Genomic DNA, 26530 nt, shown 5'->3' with positions numbered 1-26530 from the left:
CCCTGCATCCTCGAGCAACCGCAGTATAATCCTCCCTGGTGATGGCCCCTCCCTTCCAATGGGTGTATGCCTCCCTTTTAGCTCTTAACTGAGACAGGATGATGGTCTTCAAAACAATTCAATCACAAGCTGTTGTGTTCAAAATTCTTTTATGCAAGAAGGAAAATTTCCCTCTGGTGTCTAAATGATTGGGTGAATTTGTATCACCTGTTTTACACTGGAGGTCAGGCTGCAGATGATCTCTACAGTTCCTAATTATTTTTTAAGGGGGGTTAAAATCTTCAGACTAGGTTTTAAATGCTCGTGAGTTTAATGTTGTTTTCTGGACTTAATTTCCAAGCAAAAGATCTGCATATTTCTTATGCCTAAGCCTTGATCATTTGATCTCTGGCCTAATAAATTTCCACTCCTTTTCTTTGGCCTGTCAACACATCTGTTTAAGAGAGCCTTGTTTTAGCCACTTAGAATATTTCCACCCTCCATTTCCTCTTTTTTTGTGATTTAGCATGTTGCCTTTGCAGCATTCCGGGAAGCCAAAAAAATCTATTGCTTGCATTGTTCATCACAAAAAATAAAATACAAATACAGCCCTGCTCTCTGAAGCAGACAGCACAGCACAGAGGTAGAAAGCATGCTGAGATGCTGGGGGACTGTTATTTAACTTGAACCAGGAAGGGGTCTGGGAGAGAAGCGTCATAACTGACTTGGGTTAAACCAGTGCAAGTCATACTACATTCAATCTGATTTATTTTAAACCAGTTACAGCCATTTTGAAACTGGTTTATGTGCACTAAACTTCTGTTACAGATTTAGACCAGTTTCTGATGAGCTAATCCGTTTTATGTGTAACTTCTGTCCCTAGCCTGTGTAGTTGAAATGGTCTGTTTCCTATCTAGTTGTAAAAGTAAAAGTTTTTGGATTGATTAATCTTTATAAAGTATATTAAGATAGCTTTTTTTTTATAGTCAAACTAATACCTGGGGTGGATCCAGGATTTCTGAAAGGGGTGCAGGAGCAGCAATCAGGGGTGGTTGCACCCCCTACTTCCTCAAGCCTCCTCCACCTCCACCATTGCAGGCACACTTTAAGTTCCTAAAGCAAGTGAAAAATCCCACCCCCCTTCCTGCTCTGAGGCACACCTTCCCCCCCTCCCAAAACTCTCCTGCCTGCCACTGTTGTTTTCTACATTGCTTGAGGGCGGGGAGGCTCCAGAACCATCTGGGCAGAGTGGGGACTTGGCTCAACTGAGGAGGGGACAGCAGCAGCAATCTGACGGGAGAGTAGTTCCTCCCCACAGGGCAGGGAAGGGAGCCCCTGGGCATCCCTGCTGTCACTGTTCACATCCCCAGCTCAGCCTAGCCCCAGCTGTGGTTCTTCTCCACCCCAGGACAATGGGGAAAGGGAGGTAGCGAAGGGCCCAGGAAGCGAGTAAGCCTTTGAACAGGAAGGGAAAGGGAGGCAGGATTTGTCTGAGCTTATAAAATATTTGTCCTTTTTTAAGAAATACAAACAAGAGTTTTCTCATTCTGGTCATTCTAGAAGTATTTTAATTATCAAGCCATTTTTCTAATTGTTCATACTATCCTTAGGAATCTAACCAAATTTCTTTTTCTTGGCCTTACAAATAAGATGCAGGAATAGCCACAATTCCCAGCTGGTAAATTGTGTTAGCGTTCTAGTGTTGCATTGGGTCAATGCATAGGAAGTTATTTTCTATAAATTTTTAATGTCATTTTTTGTATTAGGGTACAAGCAAAAGTTTCCCTTGTGGTTCTGAACACTTGCCCTACCTCTTGGGAAGCAAAAATGGTGTTGAAGCTCGACCTGTGTTCCAGAAGGAGGGGATGAATCTAACAGCAGTTACTGTGAGTGTGGAAAATGAACATACTGTGGCATTTCTAGGAACTTCAGATGGCAGAATACTTAAGGTAATGGTTCTCACCTTTAAAATGTTGCAAGTTGTAGTAATAATGTTCTGTATGTTCTAAAAATAAACTCCTAAAAGCAAGGCTCTGAGCAAAGAATCTTTGTACCTGCAATTGCTGTCTTCAAAACGGAGTAGCATAGGCCCTTTCTGGTTTACTTCTCCAATATGCTCCTTGACTTTGCATTCCCAAATGACGCTTTGCACAGATGTATCTAACTATAAAAAGCTCCACACTAACAAATGCCAGTGACAGCTAGTCGGCATCAAAAAGGTCATATGCAAATAGCAAATTAATTCAACCTACCAAAAAAAACCCAATACAGAACAGCCCGTTTACCTCAGGAAGATGCATTTGCCTTTACCATAATACTTAGCGTTTTCCAGCATGACCAGGTTTTGGATATTTTGGGTTGACTTACTTTTTGCCCTGGCTCAGGCTTTTTGAATTAATGTGCCTGCTCTGTTTTTAATTATGTTTCATCTGATCATAGCAGAGTGCTTTAGCGATATCTCCTTGCAAGGCATGTAACTGTAAGAACAATCCCAGGTATTAAAACGGTAGGTCTCTAATATAGTGCTTCTATATGGCCTAGTGGCTGAAAATCTGAAAGACTGTATTAAAGGCATGGATGTATCACTTTGATATGTACAGATATTTTCTCTCCCAGGGGAAACTGTCTTGGGAATGATTTTAACCCTGCTTGTTCCTAGGTTATTTTTCTCCTAGAGCAGCCATTTTTACAAGCCTGAATATCAATACACTTGTGGCTTCTCCTGAAAGTGCAGCAACTCCCCCAAAAGAAACTGAATGCCTGTAGGAGGCCCTTGTAATTCGTGACCAAGGGCTCTTTGGCTGAAGCATTTGTTCATGCTTTTAAGATTATGGTAGCAAGTCACATTTGGAAGCCCTATTTTGCTTGAATAATTGCAATTTATCTCATGTAGCTTGACATTTGGACCAGATTCCTTGGGTTGCTATGGAAGAGTGTGCAGGGTTGAGGCTTGAAGTTTATGAAGTAAATCTATGACGTTTACTAGTGTGAATGTAACACTGGTTAAAAAAAAAAAAAAAAATCCATTCAAATATGAGATACTGAGAATAGGGAGAGGTTTCCTTCCATGCTTCATATGCTCTATCTACTCCTTTGTAAATAGATTCCTTCAAACTGAAATGTTTTCCCTGATAGGAATTTGAGAGACTCTAGTTAATAAAGAATTTTCATTCAAGATAAATCAAAATAGTAAAATAGCAACATTAACCACCTGGATTTCATTAATTAGGTGTTCCTGTCATCATCTGCAAATGAGTACATCTCTGTTTCCATTGAAATAAACAAACCTATAAAGAAGGACCTTGTCCTTGATGCTAACCAGGAAAATCTGTATGTGATGACCACGGACAAGGTATGGTAGTTGTGTTCTGTGAAAATGTCAGTTAAATGTTTATAGATGCAACTTGATCATAGGTGTTTATAATTCACAAAGCATATAGGCCTTCATATTTGTTATTATTTTTGCTACTTCCACATTTGCAGTCAAAGAGAACACAAAATTGCAAGCAGATGCAAAATATTTCTTAAAGTGGAAAGCAGAGAAGACTCCTCTCTAGTTTGCATTCACAACAGCAGTGTAGACTGAACTGAGGACATGGGAGACTAAAATCCCAAGCACAGTCTCCTGGTTTTGGCATCTCCTGTAATTTCATGGCAAGTCCCAAGAATTTTGATGATATTTGGTGATATTTTTTTCCCTCAAATTCTCAGTTGGAACCAAGGTATCACAATAATTTTGAATTTCAGTTTGGAAGTAATTTCTATGCTAACTAGAAACTAACTAGTTTCCAGTACTAATGAAGAGCTTGAAAACAGTAACACACTCATACCCTCCAAGTTCAGAAACTGAGACAAATAACTCAAGAATTATTACTTTTTTAAAAAAACTCAATTCTGTGGGGGCGGGGACAAAGTTGATGATTTTATTCAGGTGATGTTAGCAATGCTGTGTTTGGGAGTTGTCGCATACCATCTGAAATGAGGTCATACTAAAGGAGCTGCATCTCCCATAGAAGGAACAGTGAGTCTCCAAGAGACTGCCCTGTCATGTTTGGCAAGGCAACGTGGAACTTAATAAAGAAAAGTGAAGGACCAACAAGTGGTAGGGAGAGAGGGCAATGCCTTTATGACTTCAGGCTGGTACTTGCTTCCCCTACTTATCTTGGATCTCTGAAGCAGGCAGCAAAAACAGCATGTGTGATTCACATGTTCCTTCAGACAGACAGGGAAGCAACATTTGCACATCAGTCATACTGAGGCTGCTTCCAGGCCTTACTTCTGTAAAATTGTAGAATTTATCCTGAGACAGATTCCTTTAATGTCTGGCATGTTACCATTTGTCATGGGATACTAGCATATCTAAAATAACTGCTGGAAGAGTGGGAGCTACAAAATGTTCCAAGGTAAATGTGATGGGATGAGGAAAGGGGCTCTGCCATCAAGACCCTGAATGTGTTGCAGGGGTGCATGAAAAAAGTCAAATGTTTTGGGGAAGTAACATGAGGAATTAGGGGATTAGAAATTGCTCCCTTCCCGGTACAGGACCTCTGTGAACTTGGGATCCTGAGAGTGTTGTTGGGAATGTTGTACTCCAGGCAGGGACTTTAAAATGAAAGGTAATGGAGGAATATAAGCCACCTCAATAAATGATAAATTATTAAGCTGTGTGGAGGAAAACACATTCATTTTAAGGAGGCTTTAAAATTTCCCAATGGTACAATTCCAATTTTGAATAAAAACCGAAAGTGTTAAAATTCTTTATGAAAGGGGAAATAACCTAGCCCTTGGGGGTGCTCTGCTCTAGGGCTGTGTGAAATGGCTATGTTTCATTTTGGTTTCGGATTCAGCCATTTTGGAGGACAGTGTTTCATTTCAGTGTTTCGGATCACTATTCCATTTCAATTCGTCCGAATCTGTTTCAGAGTTTTGATGCCGTTTCGCCACTGATTCAGACGTTTGGATCGGCTGAGGAAAGGCAGGCACAGCCGGGCTGCTGCAGATTCTCCTGTGGCTTCTGTGATTGTGCCTGGAGCTCCCTGGATGGGAGGAGCCCTGGGAGAAGCCCCCACGGCTGCCCTGCCTGGCCTTATCCCCAGGCTCCCAGCACTTAAAAGAAAAAAAAATAGCCCTGCACTCAACAGCTGTAGCAGGGCCTCTGAGGGCTCGTGGCAGAGCCCTCCCACACAACACAGGACAATGGGGGGCAGCAAGGATTGCCCCCCTGCCTTGCACCTGTGCAGTAGCTGCCTATGGTGTGGGCAGCTGCCCATGGTATGGCTCAGCAGGACGCAGTAGGAGGAGGCGCCCCAGGGCAGCCATGGGGGCTTCTCTCATGGCTCCCCCCACCCAGGGAAAAGCAGGCACAGCTGGAGGAGCCATGGAAGAAGCCCCCATGGCTACCCGACCCAGGCTCATCCGTCTCCTGGCCCTAGCCTCCTGGCACTTTAAAAAAAAAAAAAAAAAAAAAAAAAGTCCTGCACTTATTGGCTGTAACACCGGCAACCAGGACCTCTGGGAGGCTTGTGGCAGAGTCCCCCCCTGCGCAGTGGGGGGCAGCAGGGATCGTGCCCCCACTTGGCACCCGCGTGGCAGCTGTTGTATTGCGCAGGTGCAGCATGGCTCAACCAGCTGCTATGTGCTGTCTAGGAGCTGGGGCAGCTCCACCTGTTACCTAGAGCCCAGCCCCAGTGGCCCCAGCTCCCAGACAACATGCAGCGCCTTGCTGAGCCACACTGCACCTGCACCATGTAGAAGCTGCTGCGTGGATGCCAGGCGATCCCTGCTGCACCCCACTGCCCCATGCTGCATGGCTGGGCTCTGCCATGAGCCCTCAGAGGCCCTTATTGCCACTGCTACAGCCAGTGAGTATGGGGCTTTTTTTCCCCCAAAGTACCGGGAGGCCTGAGCCCGGCTGAACATCTGTGGGGGCTTGTCCTGCAGCTCCTCCAGCTGTGCCTGCAGGGGGAGTCACAGGGGAAGTCCCCGTGGCTGCCCTGCCTGGCCTCAGCCTCCCAGCACTTTAGAAGGAGGGCTGTGGGGCTGTGCCAGACTCCTCCCAGGGGACATGAGTCCCCAGTCTGCATGCAGGATGACAGCAGGCTGCCGTCCTTCCTCCAGAGTGCTGGGATTGGAAGGGACCTCAGGGACAGATCACAGACACTGGCCAGCCAAAGATGTTATTATCAGAGCAGTCCTCTTCTCCCTACCCCCACCCCACCACCCCTTTTCAGATGGTTTCATTTTGTTTCATTTTTGAGATGTTTTGGACCCTTCCATTTCAGCTCCCAAAATTTCTCACAGCCCTACTCTGTTCCATGGAGGACCTGGCATGAAACTGGCAATTTTTTTTATTTTTGAAAAGAACTTTCCTAGTAAGAAGGATTCTGTCAGAACCTCACCCACTTCTGATAGAAATCAAAGGACAAAAGTAAAAAAACAAAACAAAACAAAAAAACTAACAAAGAAAAATTTGGCAGAGACTGCAATTTCTGAATGACATGCAGCTTGGCTTTCTCATATTTTTTTTTTTTGTTCACTCTTCGCTTTTATCTGGGGTGCTTTCTAAATGCTTCAGGCAAAGGTAATACAGCTATTAAACGCAATAGCTTAACCTACTTTTAGACTGAATAGTAAGCAACTCTAGATCCTTCTGGATCATGGTGTATGCATAAGAGGTCACCCAGACCTACAACATGTATGCCTAGGCAGGAATATAGAGGAGTGGAAGTTGCCAGACCTTCCATCCCCACATCCCTACTCTAGACCATTGAGACAGAATCCAAAGGCTAGACTGAGTCCAGATGTTCAGCGACATATATGCACATGGAAAAATCGAACTCAGTCATCTGCCTGATTGTAGAGTTTAAGACTAAAAGTCCTAGTAGCAAAATAAATGGTATAAATGAAGGTAGAAGGATAAATATATTTATGCTTCATTTCTTAGCATAAGGTAGTGTTATGCAAACAGATATTGGAAAGTCAGAATCCAACCCAGTGTTGCAAATTTTAGATCCACTTATAAGATAAACAAGCTAAGGATCCCTGACATAAATGTTATCCTGACTGGCAGATGCAGCATCCCCTGTCTTTTAGAATAAAGTGCTGGGTCTTGTACAGTCACCACAGACAGGATATTATTGTAAGAGTGGAGGCAGTTGTGCTCGGTACTGTTGTGAGGCGAAATACTTGACCCATCTATTTAAACAAACAAAAAAAATGAAATGAAGTAAAGATGAGGGAAGCAAACAGAGGTTACAGACACAGGGAGAAACAGTCTCCTGCTTTCTTAATTCACTTTCTCCTCCCCCTCTGTTCAGCTTCCTCTGTTGTGTAAATAAGCAGCAGGTGGTTTGGAGCCAAATGCTTTTTAAAGTCAGCCTGTTCCCACCCTATGCTCCGAGCTCATGCAGAGATTAGGAAAAACTCCTTGCATTTTCACTAGGGAATTGGAGGAGACTTCACCACCCCTGCCCAACCTATTTTGGTTTGCTACAAGTATGCAGAAATGGTAGGGCGGCAAATTCCTTATGATAGCTACCATACTGGGAATAAAACAGGAGCCTGTGGCAGTTGCTTACCATTATTCTTGTCTTGTTTGCTATTCAACTTTTGCCGATCTCTTTGATTAAGGAAGTCAGTTAGAAAATCTCTAAAATGAGGAGGTTTGCATTTTAAAGCTGAACCACACATGCTAAACTGAACAGCTATTTTTAATTTATTCCGTTTACATAAAACTTGTAGAGACAGCATCTCCAGGGCTTGTTCTTGCATGCTGGGGTTATAAAATAAATACTTTTTCATGAGGGAGGCATCCCTTTCAATGTTAAATTACTCATCAGTATAGTACCAGTTTGTAAAAGAGTGTTCCTGGAACTTGACTCCATTCAGGTGTAGAAGATGTAAATGGTAAAGAAAGTGGAGAAAATATTTCATCTTAATAAATGCAAGAGGTTTATCAAATGCTTAATTTTTAACTGACCTTGGTATTGGTCTTTTCCTGCTAAATAAGGCCAGAATTTGGGGGTTTCAGAGCAGTTTTGTGTCATTTGCTTTAACAACTTTTTTAAGTCAAATTCTTTTGAGTTATGCTTTGCCAAAGCTTTTATATTCCTCAGAAATAAGTGCAGTTGTCAGCAGTGCCAGAAAAAGGAATGTCCCAATTCTTTTTTCAAGAATATTTGTGCAATTTCAGCAACACAATTATAAAAGGGGGCTCTGTATCATAGAGCACTTGTTACATAACAAAGAAAAACAAGATTGTTTGTTCCTATCACGGCAGGAAATGAAAAGCAGAGGCTGTGTGTTTGTTGGGGTATGGGTAGTGGGGATGCTATTTTCTCGTCTGCTGTTTCCTGTCACAGTTTCTTCCATTTTCCTACATAGATATATTGTATGGTGCCAAGGGATATGAATAGAAAAATATAATACCCATGAGCATTCTAGAACTTGCGTGCTTTTAAAACATGCTGAAATGCTGCCAGCTAAGAGAGCCATCTCTGGATACACTTCCAAGCATCATATAATGGCATCAACTGTAATGGAAGGGTATTCTAGTTATCAAGAGAGCGCTGGCAGTGCCTGTCAACTAGTCCAGAGTTAGACATGCGGAAGCATCTATCTTACAATAGCTATTCTTTGAAGTAGAAAAGCTGTTTATGTCATTTCTAAAGTTTCTGCTCTGAGCAGATGTTGTAATGTAGATTTTTAGAAGTAACCTGTAGGAACTGAAAAAAGGGCCAAGGATTTTGGGGCAGCCCTTGCATATGCTTACTGTCCAAAATACTGTATTTTTCTAGACAGAAAATTGAATAAAACTTGAAATGCAAGAGTGGAAAATCAGTGTGAATTTGGACTCCATACAAATCAAGAGAAGTGAGAGATCATTTTTTATATTACTGCAGTGAAATAAAATTGCTGCAGGAATGAAGGACATAGAATTGGAAGGATCGTCTATGTCCTTCCAATTCCCAGAGTGGGGCAGTTCACATGTTTTTTCATGTGCCAACATATCTTGTGATGTCACTAGTCAACTTTTCTAGCTCCTCACTTCCTCTTCATTTACATTTAGCTGTTTTGCTTTGTTTTTTCTCCTTTGTTCTCTAGGTATGCCGAATCCCTGTTCAAGATTGTGCTAGGCACTCAACTTGTACTCAGTGCATTGATGCACAGGATCCTTACTGTGGCTGGTGTGTAATCAAAGGAAAGTAAGTATTGCTGATATTTTGTTGATGGTAGAAGCACATTATGTAATACGACTTCAAAGTCAGTGTTGTGATGTACAATTCTGATTGATATCAGTGCTTGGTTTGTTTTCCAAATTAATATTCTATGCACACAAATAAGTACCTATTGACTTCTGTAGATTACTCATCTGTTGACAACGAGCATACATCCTAGAACTACACATTTTAACAGTTGTTGAACTAGATATTCAACATTTTCCTAGAAATCAAGAGCTAGCTTTTTAAAATTCTGTTAATACAGTGTGTGTATGTATATGTATATATGTATCCACCATGTAAGATTGCAATAGAGAGAGAAAAATATAACTTAGTCAAGTACTATTGTATTATAAATTAGATCCTATGCACAATAGCTTCACTGAGTTCTGTTTATCACAGGAGTCTAGAAACTAGCATATGAATTATATCCAAAAATAAATTAATATTTAGGAAAATGTAACTTTGGAATGTGCTAAACAATATTGGAACATCTCCTGATTTTACTGTCTACACAGATAGGGGTAGTGATAGAAGACCTCAGACTTCAGAGATCTGCTTTTGGGTATTAAATTAATTAACCACTTGGCATGACCAGTTGGGACTTCATGATGCTAAATACTTGCTGTTGGAACAAGGGGGCTATTTAATTATATTATGCAGGTGAATTTCAGACCTGTAGTTTCCTGTCAGACATTTTGAACCATCACATTAAACTGCCTAACTGGCTGATGTGAAGTAGATCATGGAGTACTCCAGAGAAGAAGGTATGCATTACACACAGGTTTACATAGTGCATTACAGCTTCAGAAGTCTGCATTTCAGTTAGTGTGTGTGTGTGTATGTATATAGATATATATATAGATATAGATATAAAATGTATGTGTGTGTATGTATATACACACATATATAATAAAATACAAAATCTGACATTTTGCAATATGACTTGAACTCCTTCTAAGCTACTGGGAGTTGAAGGCTGTGTCATATATCATACAAAAGGCAATTTTCCCTAGATTTCCCTTCAGGTTTCTGATGTAACCCCCTGACATCAATATCTCAAGGATTAATGTTCTCTGAGACACAGGGAAACATAGTTTTTGTTAGTATTTTATTTGCAAGGAAAAATATAGGACTTAAGTTATTTCTAAAGTTTTAATGAATTATGCCAAATTATAGCCTGTCCTAAGTACTTCACCAATAGCGTGTACATATATATATACACATAGGTGCTCAGGCTCTGTGAACTTATATTCTGAAGGTAGTGGTAGCTTTTAGAACTTGACAGAGGTTTTATTATTTTAAAGTTTGCATTTTAAAACATGTTGCAGTAACATCCAGTGGTACTAGTCAAGATTGGGACCCATTGTCCTGGACACTGCACAGTAAGTTGATTAATTACACACAGATGACCCAAAGAGGGCCCATTCAGCTGCTTCACCATCTATTACTGAGTCTGCCACCCTGTGGACCTGTGATCCCTCCTTTATCTGACTCCTCTCTTCCAGCTGAGATAATGGCTAAGGAAGCCTGCATGTGGACCTAATGTGAAATCTGTCAAACAGTGGCCATAATTATTGAATCCGTTTGCTGGTGTAGTTAAGAACACTCTAACAGTGGAACCAGACAGACCCTCCGTCTGCTGCCGCTCTGTTGCTCTGACTCTTATTGGCTAGCTGTGTGCGTCTGCTTCAGTACATACACCGAGATCTTCCACTTGAGCCTCAGAAACAGAAGAGTGGCCATACGTTAAGGAATTTTGCAGTGTTTTAAGGCACGGACAAAGCAGTTCACATTCTGATCACTCTGCTAGAGAGTCAGTTTTTTAAGCTAGTCGAGGGTTGAACGTGATTGTCTGTCTGCCTTTTAAATTTGAATGTCTTTTTCTGCATTGCACAATGAATCATAGGTAAATGTGTACACATTTAGCTTTGGCATTTAGAAGTTGTGTTATCAGTTGCTGTGTTATAATTAAAAGCTCTCAATGGACATATAAATGAAAACATTAAAATAAATCCCTTGTTATTTTGTCCTGTGATTTCAGAAACACGTTTATCATACTCCTGCTCTATGAAGTTGTCATTTAAATCAATGAACACTGATTCTAATCAACTTTGCATTAGATAACTGTGATGTTGCCGTGTCTTTTATCAGGTGCACTAGAAAGATAGATTGTGAAAGGGCTAATATGAAAAACCATTGGCTCTGGAGTCCAGATGGCATATGCTTGAAGATTGCCAGTGCCCACCCTAAAAATATGAGCCGGAAAGCTCCTGATAGGGTATGAAAACATTCTTTGTCTGTATATACTTAAAACACATACAGGATTTCTGTGAGTAGCGCATCTGGAAAAGGTGTATCTGTATTTATATAAATTGGTAATTTGAAATAGTATTTGAAGAAAACAAATGCTTGTCTTTGTCCCTTCCGATGTCTAATGTTTCCAACCTGCTGTTTTTACTGGCTTCATTTTATTCCTCTCTCCAAAGTAAATATTTTTTTAACTTTGCTATAAATAAAAATGGCACGTGCTAGTTTAGCTGCTAAAATGATAATGTTTGAGTCTAGTATAGTTCTGTCTCTTTTTGTGTGATTTTAATTGAAGATCATTGTTTACATTTGAAAAGCTTTTGTTGATTTACAGTAAGTGCTGTTTGAGTTTTTTAGTTCATAAAATGCATTTGTCCAAGGTGCCTCGTAAGCATATATGAAAGTGCAGTTATGTTGGACGCATTTTTTTAACTGAATGGACAGTTCCTAGGAAGGTTCCACTCCCTTCCTATCCCTGCATTCAGCACATTTAAAGCCTTAAGCTACATCTTAAAAGTCGACAAATGGCTTGCCTGTATAGGAAAATGTTTGTGGAATACCTACTACCTACTTCCACGCTTAATCTTTTATGTGGATAGTCTTCATTTTCACCAAGAGAATTTTTGTGTGGTTTAGCATACTCTACTTTCAAACCCAAGTCAGATAGTACAGAGTGAGGATTTATCTATACGGGGATACCTAAGGAACAATCTAAATTAATTTGTAAAATGACAAAGTGACTTAAGTGAACTGTATTGAATTCTTGTGTGGATGCTCTTATTCAGGCTTCTCTTATTCAGAATCAAAGTGGCCTTAATTCAGTTCCACTTTGTCACATTGAAAATTAAATAAATATACAAATTCAGTTACATCCATTTTACTTCTGAATAGGAGATTCTACACGGCAGTTTAATTCAGTTTAACTAGTCGCTTTAAATTCACAGCCATAATTAATTCAGATTAACTTTCATGAGTGTTCCTATGTAGGCAAGTGGAATTAGTTTTAAGTAATTAGTTTCTTATACGTTTACCCACTCTCTTACCCCACATTGATTTACCTTTGTAAATATGTTAAAAGTAATAGGAACACAAGACTTGCCATATTAGATCAGGACAGTGGTCAGTGTAATTCAGTGTTCCTCCTTTGATACTGGAAGTTACTAGATGCCTCTGAAGAATGTAGGAAAAACTGCAATAAGCAGTTGTGAGATAAAGTACCCCCCTTTATTTAGGGGCTGACTACCACTGGATACCCGGGGAGTCGTAGCCATTCCAAAATGCTGATGGGTTTAATATTTATAAATCTAATAGGTCCTGCTTTGACTAGGGGGTTGGACTAGATGACCTCCTGAGGTCCCTTCCAAGCCTAATTTTCTATGATTCTATGATTTACTACTATGTTCTTCTCAGATTTCATAGACATTTGGGCTGGAAGGGACCCCGGAGGATCATCAAGTCCAGCCCCCTGCCCAGAGGCAGGAAGTCAGCAGGGATCATAGGATCCCAGCAAGATAAACATGTAAATGTTTAATTTCTTTTTTAATCCTGGTAAGATCTGGAAAAACGGGCTCTGATTGAACCAGTGACAGCAAATTGCTAAGCTACGGATATCCTGCCTTTTACATCGATCATGGCACAAAAAACTGAGATAGTGAGAACTCATACTGTAGTGGTCTGTGTTATATAAATAATATATAAAAATCCAGATCTTCTAGTTCCACTTTTTAATTAGTCTATTCTGGGATGTGCTATTGTACCCCAGTCTTTAGTTAACCAAGGCCCTGATGGCAGGGAGCTGCCATTATAAATAATACATCCAGTATTGTGAAAGAATAATTTACAATAAATTTCTCCCTTTACAAAATGTTAAAATTAGAATTTTGTAAAAAGAGCACAGAAGTTGCTATTTCAATTTAACTTTCTCTGTCCTGTAGTACAGCAAACCTCTCTTAATAGCTGCTCATTTCCTTAACGTACAAAGGTTATAATTCCTAATAAAACCAGTCTCTGTGCAGGAGAAGGTGTATTTTATACCAATGATTATAGGGGAAAAAGGGTTCAGTGAAAACTAAAAAACTTTAAAAATAAAAAAACAGCACTTAACATACTAGTAACCTGGATCATCAATGCGCACAGATCTCCTGACGTTTTCTTCTCTTCCTTTGCTCAGTTGCTGCTTTATCTCTTTAATTTGCACAGGGGCTCTTAAAACTGTCAAAGCATTGAAATTGCTCTCTCAAGAATCTCTTTCTAAACTGTTTTATTAGCTATATGATAGCCCATTTTTGCCCTTGTGAATGGAGCCTTAACAAAGTTTTTTTGTGGGGGGGGGGTTGGGTTCCTGTTTGACTGTTTCAAAGTCCAGTTTCTTGATCCCTCCCAGCCTTTGTTGTTCTCCTTCTGGGCCTTAACATTATTGCTTTTCAATTAAAATCATAAACATTTCAATCACGTCTGTATTTACTGTTGCTGACCCTGCTGCTGAGAAGCACAGAAAGGAGAGCTGTGGGGTGAGAAGAAGGGATGGGACGGCCTACTTTATACAACTTTTTATACAGGTTTAATATGCTCTGTATCAAAATGTATACAATGTATCTATTTTAATACAGAGCTTATTAAACCTGTACAAAAAGTAGGGTTGATTTTTCTTTCTACCCATATTTATTCACATAGTACACATACCTAAAACATAGATATCAGAATTGGGTTACATATCTTAAGAAAACCAATATCCAAGCAGTGTGGTTAAATGTACATTTCAGTTTATCAGTAGGTGATTTGAGATTATAGCTTCATGTGGGCCTATTTTAATTTCCAGTTGCATACCCACAATATATCCCCATGCTTGCTGAGTCAGTCTTGTCATAGATGTAAACATATAAGATCCTAAGTGGAACAAAGTAGCTTTATGTATAAGCTGTTTTATTAAATTACTTATTTTCAAGGACAATTTTTTTTCCTTCATTCTGCCTTCTACAAAGTGCAAATAAATGCAGTATTTAATTCTCTGTGTACCAGCCTGAGAAAAGGTAAGAGGTCAAAAGAGAAGAGGAGGTATAAAAAGGAGATTTGGAAGTTGAGATAAAGGGGAACCAAACCCCAGAATCTTTGAATAATGCTTGCTGGCTCTTTTGCCACTACAAAAATCTTACCCTAGAGCTGTCTATGACCAGAACAAAGAAAAAAGGGAAACTGAAAACATTCTGAGCAGAAGACTTGTTGGGGTTTGTTTGCTTGGTTGTATGGGGGTCAGTCGGGGGTTGCTTGAGGGTTTGGAGTGTTGTTTCTCTGTTTGTTTCAAAATAACTGCCTTTTTTGCAGATTACTGGTGTGTCTTTGTTTCTAGGTAGAACTGATTGTTAGTCCATTACCAGCTTTAACTGAGGGTGACCAGCTGTGGTGTAAATTTGGTGACACAGAGCTCCCTGCAGAGTTGAGAGAAGGAACAATTATTTGTAATCCTCCTGAAACAATTCCTCATGCATCCAGAGGTCAGGGTAAGGAATTTTTTTCTGCTTTTCATTTCTGATGAGCAAAATTATTCTTGTCTGATATTTCCATTATAATGCTCTGTTATCTATCAGTGGCTTCTAAGTTTTGGTTGGTGTGTTTGTTTGTTTTATATTTCAGCCCTTCAAACTAAATATTTCTATTCTTACTGTTTTTCTCCAGTTAAATATATTTAAAGTTGCAGACAAAATGGTGCAGGCACATATGAGAGTTAATGAGAGTACTTGAAAAATAAGTTGACTAGTGTAAATTAATCTTTTTTATTTGTTTTTTGAAAAGCATAGTATTTCTAGTGTTTACAGAGAGAATTTGGCAGTGGAACAGTACATGAGTTGGAGAAGTGCTGTTTTCTGTTCCCACAGGGAAATAAATATCAAAATTTGACTGAGTTGATATTTACACAAGCCCTAAAGAGCTTGTTGAGCACGTGATCCTTAATTTTCTGAACTTTTAGAAAATGGTTCTCAAGCTTTAATTGCTTAATTGATGAGTCATGAGGCTGTTCTTGTTTTCCTTTCAGGCTGAGTACTAGTCCCCCTCCTTCCCCTCCTCCTCCTCCTCACTCCTGCCTGCCATGCTACCCTCTGATTCCTGCTGGGGCACCCTGTGGCTTTCCTTCCCCCTCTTCCCTGCCAGACTGGGCTCACCCAAAGCTAAAGTTGGTTACTAACCAGCTGTCACTGCACTTCCCATTTAAAGGATTAATCATTAACCTTTCACATTCCTGCACCATAACTTCTGAATTTAGCACTTCAAAAATTGAAGTGTCAGATGGCTGACATGTGGTAAGGTATTAGATTATATCAAGTTCAAAAGAGTATCACAGTCCTTTATCTACTGGACACTTCACTTTCAATTAAATATTTGAAGGCAGCAGAATGTGAAGAAACTAGGGGTGTGCAAAGGGGGCTGTATTTGATTCGGATTCAGCCCGATTCACGGAACAGTGATTCGATTCTTTGATTTGGATCACTGTACCAATTTGATTTGGCCGAATCCATATCGGAAGATTTGATTCTGATTCGTAGAATCAGCGATTCCGCCATAGACACAGCTTTATATGTTTTCTTTCTACATACCTTGAGGTACCAGGCACGGCTTATGAACGCTGTAATGGTGGGGCAGGCAGATGGAGCATCCCACAGGAACGCGGGGGGTCCCCTCATGGTCAGCAGTGGATTCCTCCCTGCAGACTTCCCCAGCTTGATGATTAGCTGCAGGGGGACCCAGGTGCTCCCCCAAACCAAGGGGATACCAGTTGCCAAGCCAGGGGGGAAGGGGGTCCCCCGCACGCTCCACAGAGTACCCGGAAGTGGACTGGAAGTGCTTCTGGTCCACTTCCAGGTCCACTGTCAAGCGCACTGGGCCCCCCCCCCCCATGCTCCCCATGGGACACACCATCCACCCCCACCATCTCAGCGTTCACAAGCCATCTGGTACCTTGAAATATGTAGAAAAAATAAATCCATGTCTATGTCCAAATTATCAAATATCTCCTAATCGAATCGGATGCTTCCGATTCGATTCAGTGAAATTAATGGGTCTCCTGATTCGATTCAGATTCGGAGATTTGGCTGCTGAATTGGGCCAAATCTCTGCCAGATCGAATCAGTGACCAAAGCTTCACACAGCCCTAGAAGAAACGTTTCAATTCACATTGATAAAGTTGGCACAGTTTGACTCTCTATTCTTCATATGAATTGAGATTGGAAGCCTGATAGGAACAGCATTAGAGTATCCGAGGCAGCTAAAAGTTAGGTCCCTGAATTTACCATAAGCAATTCCCAGTAAAAGGACTTTCAGAAACCTTAAAATGCTCAAAAGCCTCACATATTCCATAACAGAGGGCAAAGCAGTACCAATAAAAATGATTCCTACTGGCAGGTGACAGAAAGCCAGACACAACTATTTAGTATTGAGAAGCACCGTTCTGAAATAATGTATGATGTTTTAGCTCTCATAAGTTCCAAGTAGAAAAGGACGTACAAAAAACTAGAACTCTTGGTTCCAAAATAATACCTTTTATTAGACCAACTGGAAAATGGCAAGAATTGTCCTTTTCTGCAAGCTTTCGAGATCAAAATCCCTTTGTCAGGCTCTGGGAAAAGTGTAGATGATACAAGATAGTATAAAGTCCCCATAGGTAAGAAATAAACTTCATTTTTGCACAGAGGGAGCTGAAGATGGAAGGCTGCCACAAGTAGAAAAAGATGCATTCTAAATCAAAGGACACCTTTTTGTAAATTGTATGTTATCCTAGTAATACACCATTATTAGCTGGATAGAACCAACCTGAAGTTTTCAACAGGACCCAGAAGCAGGCAAAGCTGGAGGACAATCAAGCTTCTGGTATTCTTTCAGGAGCCTTTCTGAGCAAAGCAGGGTTTGAGAGAATCATTTCCACAAGAGAAACTTAGGAAAACCCTAGCTTCTAAAGATAAGTTCTCTAATGACTTGGGTTAGAAATAGATTCTGAAGGTCCAGAGCATTAGATATAACCACAAAGAGTGTAACCACAAAGAAATCTTGTTCTAATTAAGATGTAGGCACAGACTTTCATATCCCAGTGGAACAAGCAGTTTTACATACAGAAATAGCCATGCTCAAAGAAAATATTTTTAAAATACCTCATCCTTCTATCAGTTTTCTTCTGTATTCACTTATCTCATTTTCCTTATTACTTCAGGCTGTTTACAGTCTTGGACTGATGGAGATAATGTTAAAAGGCATTTTTCTATTTGCAGAATATATTGTAATATTGCACAATTACCTTTTCATTTTATTCAGCCTCTCCTGTATCTTTTATTCAGCCTATTCTGTACCATCAGTTACTGAAATCTAGTGAAAGATTTCTAGTGAATCTAGTGAACAGAACAGAGAAAATGAATTGTAATTCACCAATCTAATAATTTGGATCTCAAGATCAATCAGATATTACAGTTCTTTCTTTCTTTTTTGCCTTGAACAAATAATAAAAACCTTATTATTGTACCATTCTTCACAAAAGCCACAGCAACTCACTTTCTTTTTTTGGTTGTTTTTTTTTGGTAGATCATGTATTGGTTCCTTTAAACTTAACTTTTGGAGAACATGGGATATTTTTTGCATCATCTTACTATCCTTTTTATGACTGTGAAAAAGCAGTTAATCTTTCTGAAAACCTGCCGTAAGTATTTTGGTTTAACTTCAGTAGTTTCTTCATATTATGTGTATTCATTGGCTAATGGTTGGCTTAGTTAATGGAAATGAGTTATTTTACAAAAACCTGTATTGTGTCCAGCATTTCCCAGTATTCATATTTAACTTTTGCATTTCAATGGAGCCTAAAACTGTTAAACTACACAGATCATCTTAATTAAAGAAGAGGCGCAATAGGGAATGATTTAGGAGATGCATAAGCCTTCATGAGCAACAGCTCACTTCATCAGGTGCTATAAAAGAGCATGCACAGAGCAGACTATCAAATAGAAAGTGATTTGTATTCAAATAGTATGTTTTGGATTTATATTCAAATTACTTTCTCTGTTTGATAGAGATTCTGTGCATGTTATTTCATAGCATCTGATGAAATTAGCTCTGACTCATGAAAGCTTATGTGTCTCTGATTCATTTAATTGGAGTCAGTGTTGCTTTTTAGACTCAAGGCTAAAAAAGGACACAGTGGCTGGGGCTGCGGGCCTGAGCCGATCTGGCCTGCATGTGCTGCTGAGGGTGGATGCAGAGGCCATGGGAGGCCAGGTCCTTCCCAGCTACTCGGGCTAGGGCCATGGGGGCTGCGCAGCCAGATTTACTCCTGGCTCCCCATGCCCAGGCTGGATGGGGCTGTCATTGCAGTGGCTGGAGCTCTGTAACAGCCCTGCCTGGCAGCATGGGCAGAGGGCTGCCTGGGTGGGTTCGGAGGTGCCAGAGAGAGGGCTCTGAGCCTATCAGCCACCACCACCACACCCCCTGTCTGTGCAGCACCTGGTGGCTGCAGCCGCATCACAAGTTGCAGGCTGGCCAGGTTTGCTATTCTGCCCCCACTCATCTCAAGCTGCCACAGCCACTGCTGCTGATGCCCCTGCTGCACTGCACCATGCTCCTCTGCTCATCACGCTGGGCAGGTGGAGTGGGTAGAAGGCAGCCAGAGCTGGAGACACAGCTCCATGCGCTGGACTGAAGCTGAGGGACTGAAGCTTTGCCTGCAAATTAATAGTCGTGCCACAAAAAGGTCCAACCACCTATAAAGTTATTGCCTGAAAATATGTAATAACTTTATATCTGGTTGCTATCCAGCTTTCATTTTCATGTGTAGCAGGGTTGTCCCTGCAGCTGGGTGCCTGTCATCTGACCAGGCTGACAGCCACAGGGATGCATCATGTGTAACTGGGGCTAGGAGTCCCAGAGCTGAAATGATGGTCAACTGTGGACTTTGGATCACAGCAGCTACAGGATGCTGCTGTGATCTCCCAGCCCCAGGAGTGTATAGAGTAGCTGTGGGGGTGCACGGTGCACCCCTGAGGGCTGCAATTTCCTAGCCCTAGAGGTGTTTAGGGCACCCCTATGGCTGGGAGCCACCTTCTTGCCAGTGCGGGGCAAGCACAATCCTAGACTTCCCTTGCACTAGCAATAAGGTGCAGTAGGATCTAATGCGTGATCCCACAATCATGCTTCCTGGCTTGCATGTGGCATGGCAAGAGGCACAGTTGTGTAGATCACATATTAGATCCCATCATGCTTTTACTTGCACATGTAGAGGGACCTTTAATCTCATGTGGACACTGTAAAATTAATGTGGTAAAGACTTTGTAGGAAATCAGTCCACTCTCTGTGACTACCGTTCGACTTTGTCAATTGTTTTGCTAATGAAAACTGAGTCAGTAGGGACAAAAAAAAATACAGTTTTGTCAGGACTGATCATACTATACTTGCAGATGCTATTCCTGTGCAAGCAATAGATGGAATTGCCAGTGGGATTGGAAGAAACATGTCTGTGAAGAGTCATCTTCAGAACTAGAAGTGATCAAACAAAATATGGTGAGTTTAAGATAAACAGACTTTATTTCAACACTTCCATATTTTCTCTGGTTTTGCTACAAGATGAGTTGGTTTAATTTGCATTTTAAAATCTAAAAAAAATCTAAAGTTAACTTCAGAAATTATTTCTTTTAGTGACTCAGTAGGGGTGGAATGTAGAGGTGCGATAGGGAGGGGAAGTACGATCGAATAATTTCTGAAAGAATATTTTTTTTGTTCATTTTCCTGTTTTGCTTCAATGGAAGAAACAAGATTTGAAGGCTGGGAAGATAATCATCCACTGCTTTGACATACTTTAGTCATTTTTAGTGTGTCTAATTTGAAAGGGTATAATCAAACTGTCACTGTATTTTAAGCATCAGGTTCTTCAGAATAGAACTCCATTGTCCAAAGGCTGTTGAGGTCTGTTGTGATGAAAAAAAAATATATACACACACACACACACACATATATATATTAAAAATTATGTATAAAAATGTTTAATTCCCCAGGAAGAAGAATGTCCACAGTTTCTAAATCCCATCCCTTCAATAATACCAATGGACTATCCAACAACAGTGTACTTTATGGGAAAGAATCTAGACTATTATCAGGTAAATGAATTGCTTCCACGCAGTCATTTGAATTGTAGTTTTGTTCATGGTACATTAATTTCTAAAACGTTAATATGTTCTTCTGGATGATACCACATTTTATTTACAAACAACTCCCATTTTTTAAATGTTTGTTCAATTATTACTTATTAACTATCCAAAAATGAGTAACCACAAAAATGCAAGGACTGGAGATGGGCAAATTATTTTGGACAAATAATTTATTTATTGAAAACTAGGGTTTCTGATTGACCAAAACACAGTTTATGAATTCATGTCAATTTCGGAAAAAATATTTAGGCTGAAAGGTGGGGAGGGAGAGTAATTGTGAAAGTATAACTGTTTCATTTTGACACTTCCCAAATGGCATATTTCACCTATTTGTTTCAAAATAACATTTGGAGAATTTAACTAAATCTGATTTTTAAAAGAGTAAATACAAATGAGAAAGGCCAGTTATTTGCACAGTTCTGGCTTATGTTGCCTTTTTTTTTTTTTCTCTGTACCTGTTTTCAGAAAGGCAATTTCAAAGTTTAGGTTTACTTCTCTGAAGTTAGAATTGTACCTCAAGGAATTTAAATCATTGTATTAAAACAAGAGAAGCTAAGCACTTTTCTTTGGCTTCTAGTATATGTTTATATTAGGTTACTGATGATCATGCCAAATAATTCTCAGGTAATCTCAATAGATGTTTCTGAATTGGCATGTATAACTATTTTAATGACCCTAGAAGATGGACAAGCAAAAGCAATTGTTGGCTTACTAAAAATAGCAATAATCTTATTAGTTCTTCCCCTGAAATGTATGATATCTTGACTATAGTTAGTGGGGGGTTTTCTGGTTTCTCTTAGTATTGTAGATGAATATGAAATGCACATCGTGAATACAGGTGTGTATGTGTTTTTGTGACTCTGTCCATTGCTTAGCTATCTGGTAAACTTGCAGAAGTCAGGACTTGTTGCTCAGGCTGTGTGAAGCTTCAGTAGCCAATTCGATTTGGAAGAGATTTGTCCCAATTCGGCGGCCGAATCTCTGAATCGAATCTGGAGACGCATTAAAAGGTCCAAATCCATTCAGAAGCCTCAGAATCAATTTAGAGAGATTCAGCGCTGATTTGGAAATTCAGCCATAGACTAAACAGGCAGCAGTCCTCCACCATGCTGGACACAGCTGCCTCCACCTGGTAAGTCTGTTGTAGTGCGTAGAGGCAGGAGGGAAGGAGTCTGGAGGGGAGGCAGATCAATGTTTCCACAGCAAGGGAGGGATTTGGGCTCGGGCTGAGACAAGTTGCTCAGCTGGGGTGTGGGACTCGGGGAGGGGGAATTCTGCCACTGTGCGCCACCATGTGCCACCGGTCTGGGAGGGCATGGGAGTGGGCATGTGCCCTTGGATCTGCTCAGGGCGAGCTAGGCTGGGCTGAGCTCTGAGGGGTGGGTGGAGCCAGGGCTGTGCTCCGTGCAGCTAGCCTCAGCCACAGTCCAGAGTGCTGCCCTGGCTCTGCCTGCCCCACAGAGCACAGTGGAGCAGGGGCTATGGGGGGACTGCAGCCACCCTAAAATTCCCCATAACCCCTGCTTTTGTCCCCTCCCCAGTCCGGGTGCACGTGCCCACCCCCAGGCCCTGCCACTGCTTGCTCAGTCAGGGCACAGCGGGGTGAAGCTGCAGCTTGTCTTGGAGGTGCAAGGAGGCTGGAGCAATTTCCACTGCTGTGTGCCACTTGGCCGAGGCAGCACAGTGGCACCGTCTTGTGTCTCCCCACCCCGGCTGGGTGAGCAGTGGGAGGAGATAGCCCCCGCTCCCAACACCTTCCACCACCCATTTGGAGTGCAGCCCAGCCCATCCTGCCCCACATATTTGGGGGACATGCCCGTTCCCATGTGCTCCTGGCCCAACAGCAAGAGCTGACAGAGGAGCCACCAAAGAGCAGTTCCCAAACCAACAGCGTGCAGTGGCAGGAGCCTCCCACTCCAAGTCCCACGCCCCCCCCCCCCCCCCGGCTTGTCCCAGCCCCAATCCCACCCTCGCTGTGGAGGTGTTGATTGCCTCCCTCCCCCCACACCCTTTCCCTCCCCCATCCACCCACCACAGCAGACTTATCAGCTGGAGGAAGCTGTGTCCAACATGATCGAGGACTGCTGCCAGTTGAGTCTCTGGCCAAATCTCCAGATCCGAATCAACTGAATCAAATTGGGACAGTGTTTCAAATCACAGAATCAAATCACTGTCCCTCTAAATTGGCAGAATCTGAAGCAAATGCTTGCTGCTGTGCACAGACCTACTTGTTACAGTCCCCAAAATTTTCAAATAGGGAAAAATTATTGATTTTCTTTCCTTTAGCAAATGAGAATATTGCCCAAATTTTCTTTTTCTCTGGTATATATGATGAGGATGGAAATTGGTGAATAAGCCTTAAATGTAACAACTAACTTGTTTTGGGTATACTAACTATCACAAATGAGGAAGAAACTTCATGCTAGTGGCAAGTTATTGAGTAATTATTGGATCTCCAGTAGATCTCAGAAGCTCCAACTATGGACCAGGTTCCTACTGTTAGGTGCTATCTAAGCATATAATAAAGAGGAGTTTAAAATCTATGTATGACGGGATGACTGATTTGACAGGCTTTACAATTCTTCTGAAATGCCTGGGATTTGTCACTATCATGCATATGGCATCTGGTAGAATGGACAATCGGTTTCAGCTAACATTGATTTTTCTATGCAACAAGATGAGATGTAACACACAACATTTACAGAATGGAATAGGGGGAAATACAGAATGGAATAGGGGGGAAAGTACATGTGTAAGGGCTAATGGAAAGTCTTTTTCATCAGGTGAACATTTAGTATAAAGAAATATACAAAAGGAACAAAAGGCAAAGGCAATTCCTTTTATGTTGGCTGCATATTACATTTGATAAAGCCATATCAGTACTAGACATTAGAACAACTTTAGCCTAGGGAAGTGGTACTTCATCTCACCAATTCTTCATAGTTAGCTGATCCCCATGAAGAAGTCTATGGAATGCAAGCTTTATTGAAGGGTAGAATAGATGTACAGCCCTTGTGATTCGAAAGATGTCTTTAACATAGTAAGTCTAAGCTAGTGTCAAAAACATTTTCCTGATATGGCAACCAAACAAAAACAGCAGCTCTGAGAGGTGTGAACTAACCCATTTATTCCAAAGGTATATTCATTGTTAAAAAACAAATAAAGGTACTTTAGGAGATGCATTTAGAAACAAATTATGCAACACCTGTATTTACTCAAGCTTATAGATGCAAATATAAGTGGCTAAATAGGCAAGACACAAAAATTAGCAGTAGTTATAAAGATAGCTGGTATTATTTACCTCCTTTGAGTGATGCTGACTGAAGCAGCAACTTTAATAACTAAAAGTTCATGTACTAAATACGGACTAGATTCCATCTTCTTTGTCTAGACAAACCTCAGTCTGGCTCAAGAGAAGCATATAGTACTAGTTTTGTAGACCTGGACCACAGACCACAATTAAAAAAGGAATTTGGCCTACCGAACATAGTGAATATCCTTTAGGGTTTGAGATTGTTGGGATTTTTGTAAGCCCTTTCTGTTTTTCCTGCTGTCTTGCTGAAGTCTTACAGTAGCAACAGGTGACAGGTCTACCAAAACAAAAAAAATCTTCCAGTTAATAGTTACACTTGGAGTGCCAGCAGTAGTATTGTGGTTTCTTTTGCACCTCTCTTAAAATACCAGTGCATTACCTAACTGAATAAATACAGTGGCTTAGCTATCATAATGGGTCTTCCTAAAATTATAATAAGTAAAATGCATTCAGAAGGCAGGTGAAGACTTGAGGTCAGTTTTGTTCCTACAGCTGATACCCATTTGTCTCATAGTGAGAAGTGGAGAGTTTCTTAAAATGCTAAAGGAGATGGATGAATTATTTCACAAAAGTCGGTTTTTTAATGCTCTGAACCAAACACTAATAACTTATGGACTTTTGCTCCATGCTAAATGGAGCCTTGAGAGAGAGCTTTTGTTGAAGAGGAAGTAGGTCTGTAGGCTGCCTAAAAGAAAAGAAACTATTCAGTATTTTCTGTCCTTTCTTTCTTTGAAAAAATTCAGTAGGAGTTAAAGTAAATCCAAGCTATTATAGTGCTTTGTGGAAAAGCTGCTACTGGAGTAAGCAACCAAGAGAGATAGTGAAGAGAGGTTGAAGCCTGATCAGTTTTCTTACTTTTGATTTCTAAGAGAAATCTGTCAGGCTTTCACCATGATTTCAATGTCATTTCCACCACTCTGAATCTTCCATCTGGATGTGTCTTCCTTTTCTTTTTAGATATACAATCAGCGCTTCAATTTATTTTTGCATAACATATTTCCTTATGTGCCCAGTCTACAGATGGTTATGAGTTTTATAGCCCTCAGCTAATCGATATGAATATTTAGGGACTCAAGTTTTTAATTCCAGAGATCTCTAAGTTGGTACCTTAAGTCAAGCAGAATAGTGATTGGCGGCATGTATGTGTATTTTTCTAGTTTGTCCCATTAGGCACATGAGAAGGTGTGATACAGCTTTCAGCAGCATAATTTAAAAGTTTTGAAGAATGCATTGTATGTTATAATATAAAATAAAGACAAATAAGTAAGAAAGAGACAATGTTCCTTAGAAAAGACAATTTCCAGGGAATTTTAAAAGATGGAGGATTATGTGTATCAAGCAGCAAAATGGAATTGAAAGACAATTGTGTCTCTCATAACTTGGAAGAGAAATGGATTAGTTCAGGGGTAGGCACCCCTGGCAAGGGTGCCAGCCCGTGTGCCTTGGGGCAGATGGCAGGGAAGAGGCTGGGGCTGCACTGCCACAACAAGGATTGGGCACCTTGCGGTTCCTGCACTGTCTGCCCCAGCACACCAACATCTTACAAGTTGAGGTTCCAGGTAGGTGTTTTTGTCCCTCTGCCCAAAAATGTTGACAACCCCTGGATTAGCTGTTGAACATTGTCTGAAATACAGGGCTGATGTTTTAACCTTATCAGAACATGTTTTAACAATGCAGAACATTTTTGATTAATTCAAAGTAGTAGTTTAAACTTGCTTGTCAAAAAATGATGGAAGGCAAGTTTCTATATGTGTAAAATCATTTTGTCGATCCAATTTTCCAGGAAAAAAAATGGTTTTGACAGTAAATTTTAGACCAGTCTTGATGTTTTGTCGTGACAGTTTGAATGTTTACATCTATTAGCTTGTTTGCCTTGATCTTGGTTATAGTAAATAAATCTTGTTATCAGCACTGAAGATATTTTGGTCTGTGTTGCAGTCAAGCATCATGACAATTCTCCTTGTCCCCTGCCTCATTTTACTTTTAAAGCCTCAGGAGAAGTATGTCTGGAGCTAAGGAATCTGTTTTCCTCTTCTTTCAAGATCTTGTATAGACAAAATAAGTCTCTTTCATTCCACAATATAACAAGCCTCTTGGCATATTTGAGTCAGTATTTCTCCTTGATCCTAGCCTTTCTGTGCGCATCTTCTGGTGAATGAAGACTGTCCTCCCCTTATTTTGTTATGTGAAGGGAAAATCATTGCTACTTTTTTCTACTTCTTTTAATTTAATTAACTCATGACTTTTGGGTTAGTTGTCACCCCAGCATCTGAGGCAGCAGCTACAAAATAAGAGATGTGAGGCATCTCTCTGTCTTCAGACTTTATCCAAAAAACAGCACCAAAAGCAAAAGAATTTGCAGCAGGAGTAGGGAGCTGAGAAACTAAGGTCTGCTATAACTACAAGATGCAGGGCAGTCTCCTACTTATATGTGAGGATCCTGACTGAAAGGGGAAGCAAGTCATTGCTCAGGCCCTCTTAGTTCTAGAAAAGCAACTTCAAAGTGAGAGACGGGCTGGTTCTTTGGTCTTGTGACAGGG

The 26530-nt window shown here is 40.7% G+C and overlaps 1 protein-coding gene across 5 annotated transcripts in view; it reads left to right on the top strand.

The window, feature by feature from the left end:
* The window catches only part of PLXNB2 (plexin B2), a 350959-nt gene that overhangs the window by 240512 nt on the left and 83917 nt on the right, over positions 1-26530 (top strand). For all 5 annotated transcript variants that reach the window (XM_090042147.1, XM_090042148.1, XM_090042149.1 and 2 more), the window contains exons 5-12: positions 1746-1928; positions 3209-3331; positions 9082-9182; positions 11352-11478; positions 14854-15004; positions 18069-18183; positions 19931-20033; positions 20525-20626. In XM_090042147.1, coding sequence (XP_089898273.1) covers positions 1746-1928; positions 3209-3331; positions 9082-9182; positions 11352-11478; positions 14854-15004; positions 18069-18183; positions 19931-20033; positions 20525-20626 — 1005 coding nt within the window. The remainder of the gene's footprint in view (positions 1-1745; positions 1929-3208; positions 3332-9081; positions 9183-11351; positions 11479-14853; positions 15005-18068; positions 18184-19930; positions 20034-20524; positions 20627-26530) is intronic.

Source organism: Crocodylus siamensis, chromosome 4, assembly GCF_052110815.1.
Source record: "Crocodylus siamensis isolate JL-2025a chromosome 4, ASM5211081v1, whole genome shotgun sequence".
NCBI classification, from domain to species: Eukaryota; Metazoa; Chordata; order Crocodylia; family Crocodylidae; genus Crocodylus; species Crocodylus siamensis.
Note: the sequence above shows the minus strand (reverse complement) of the source record. Positions and strands in the feature narration are given on the sequence as shown.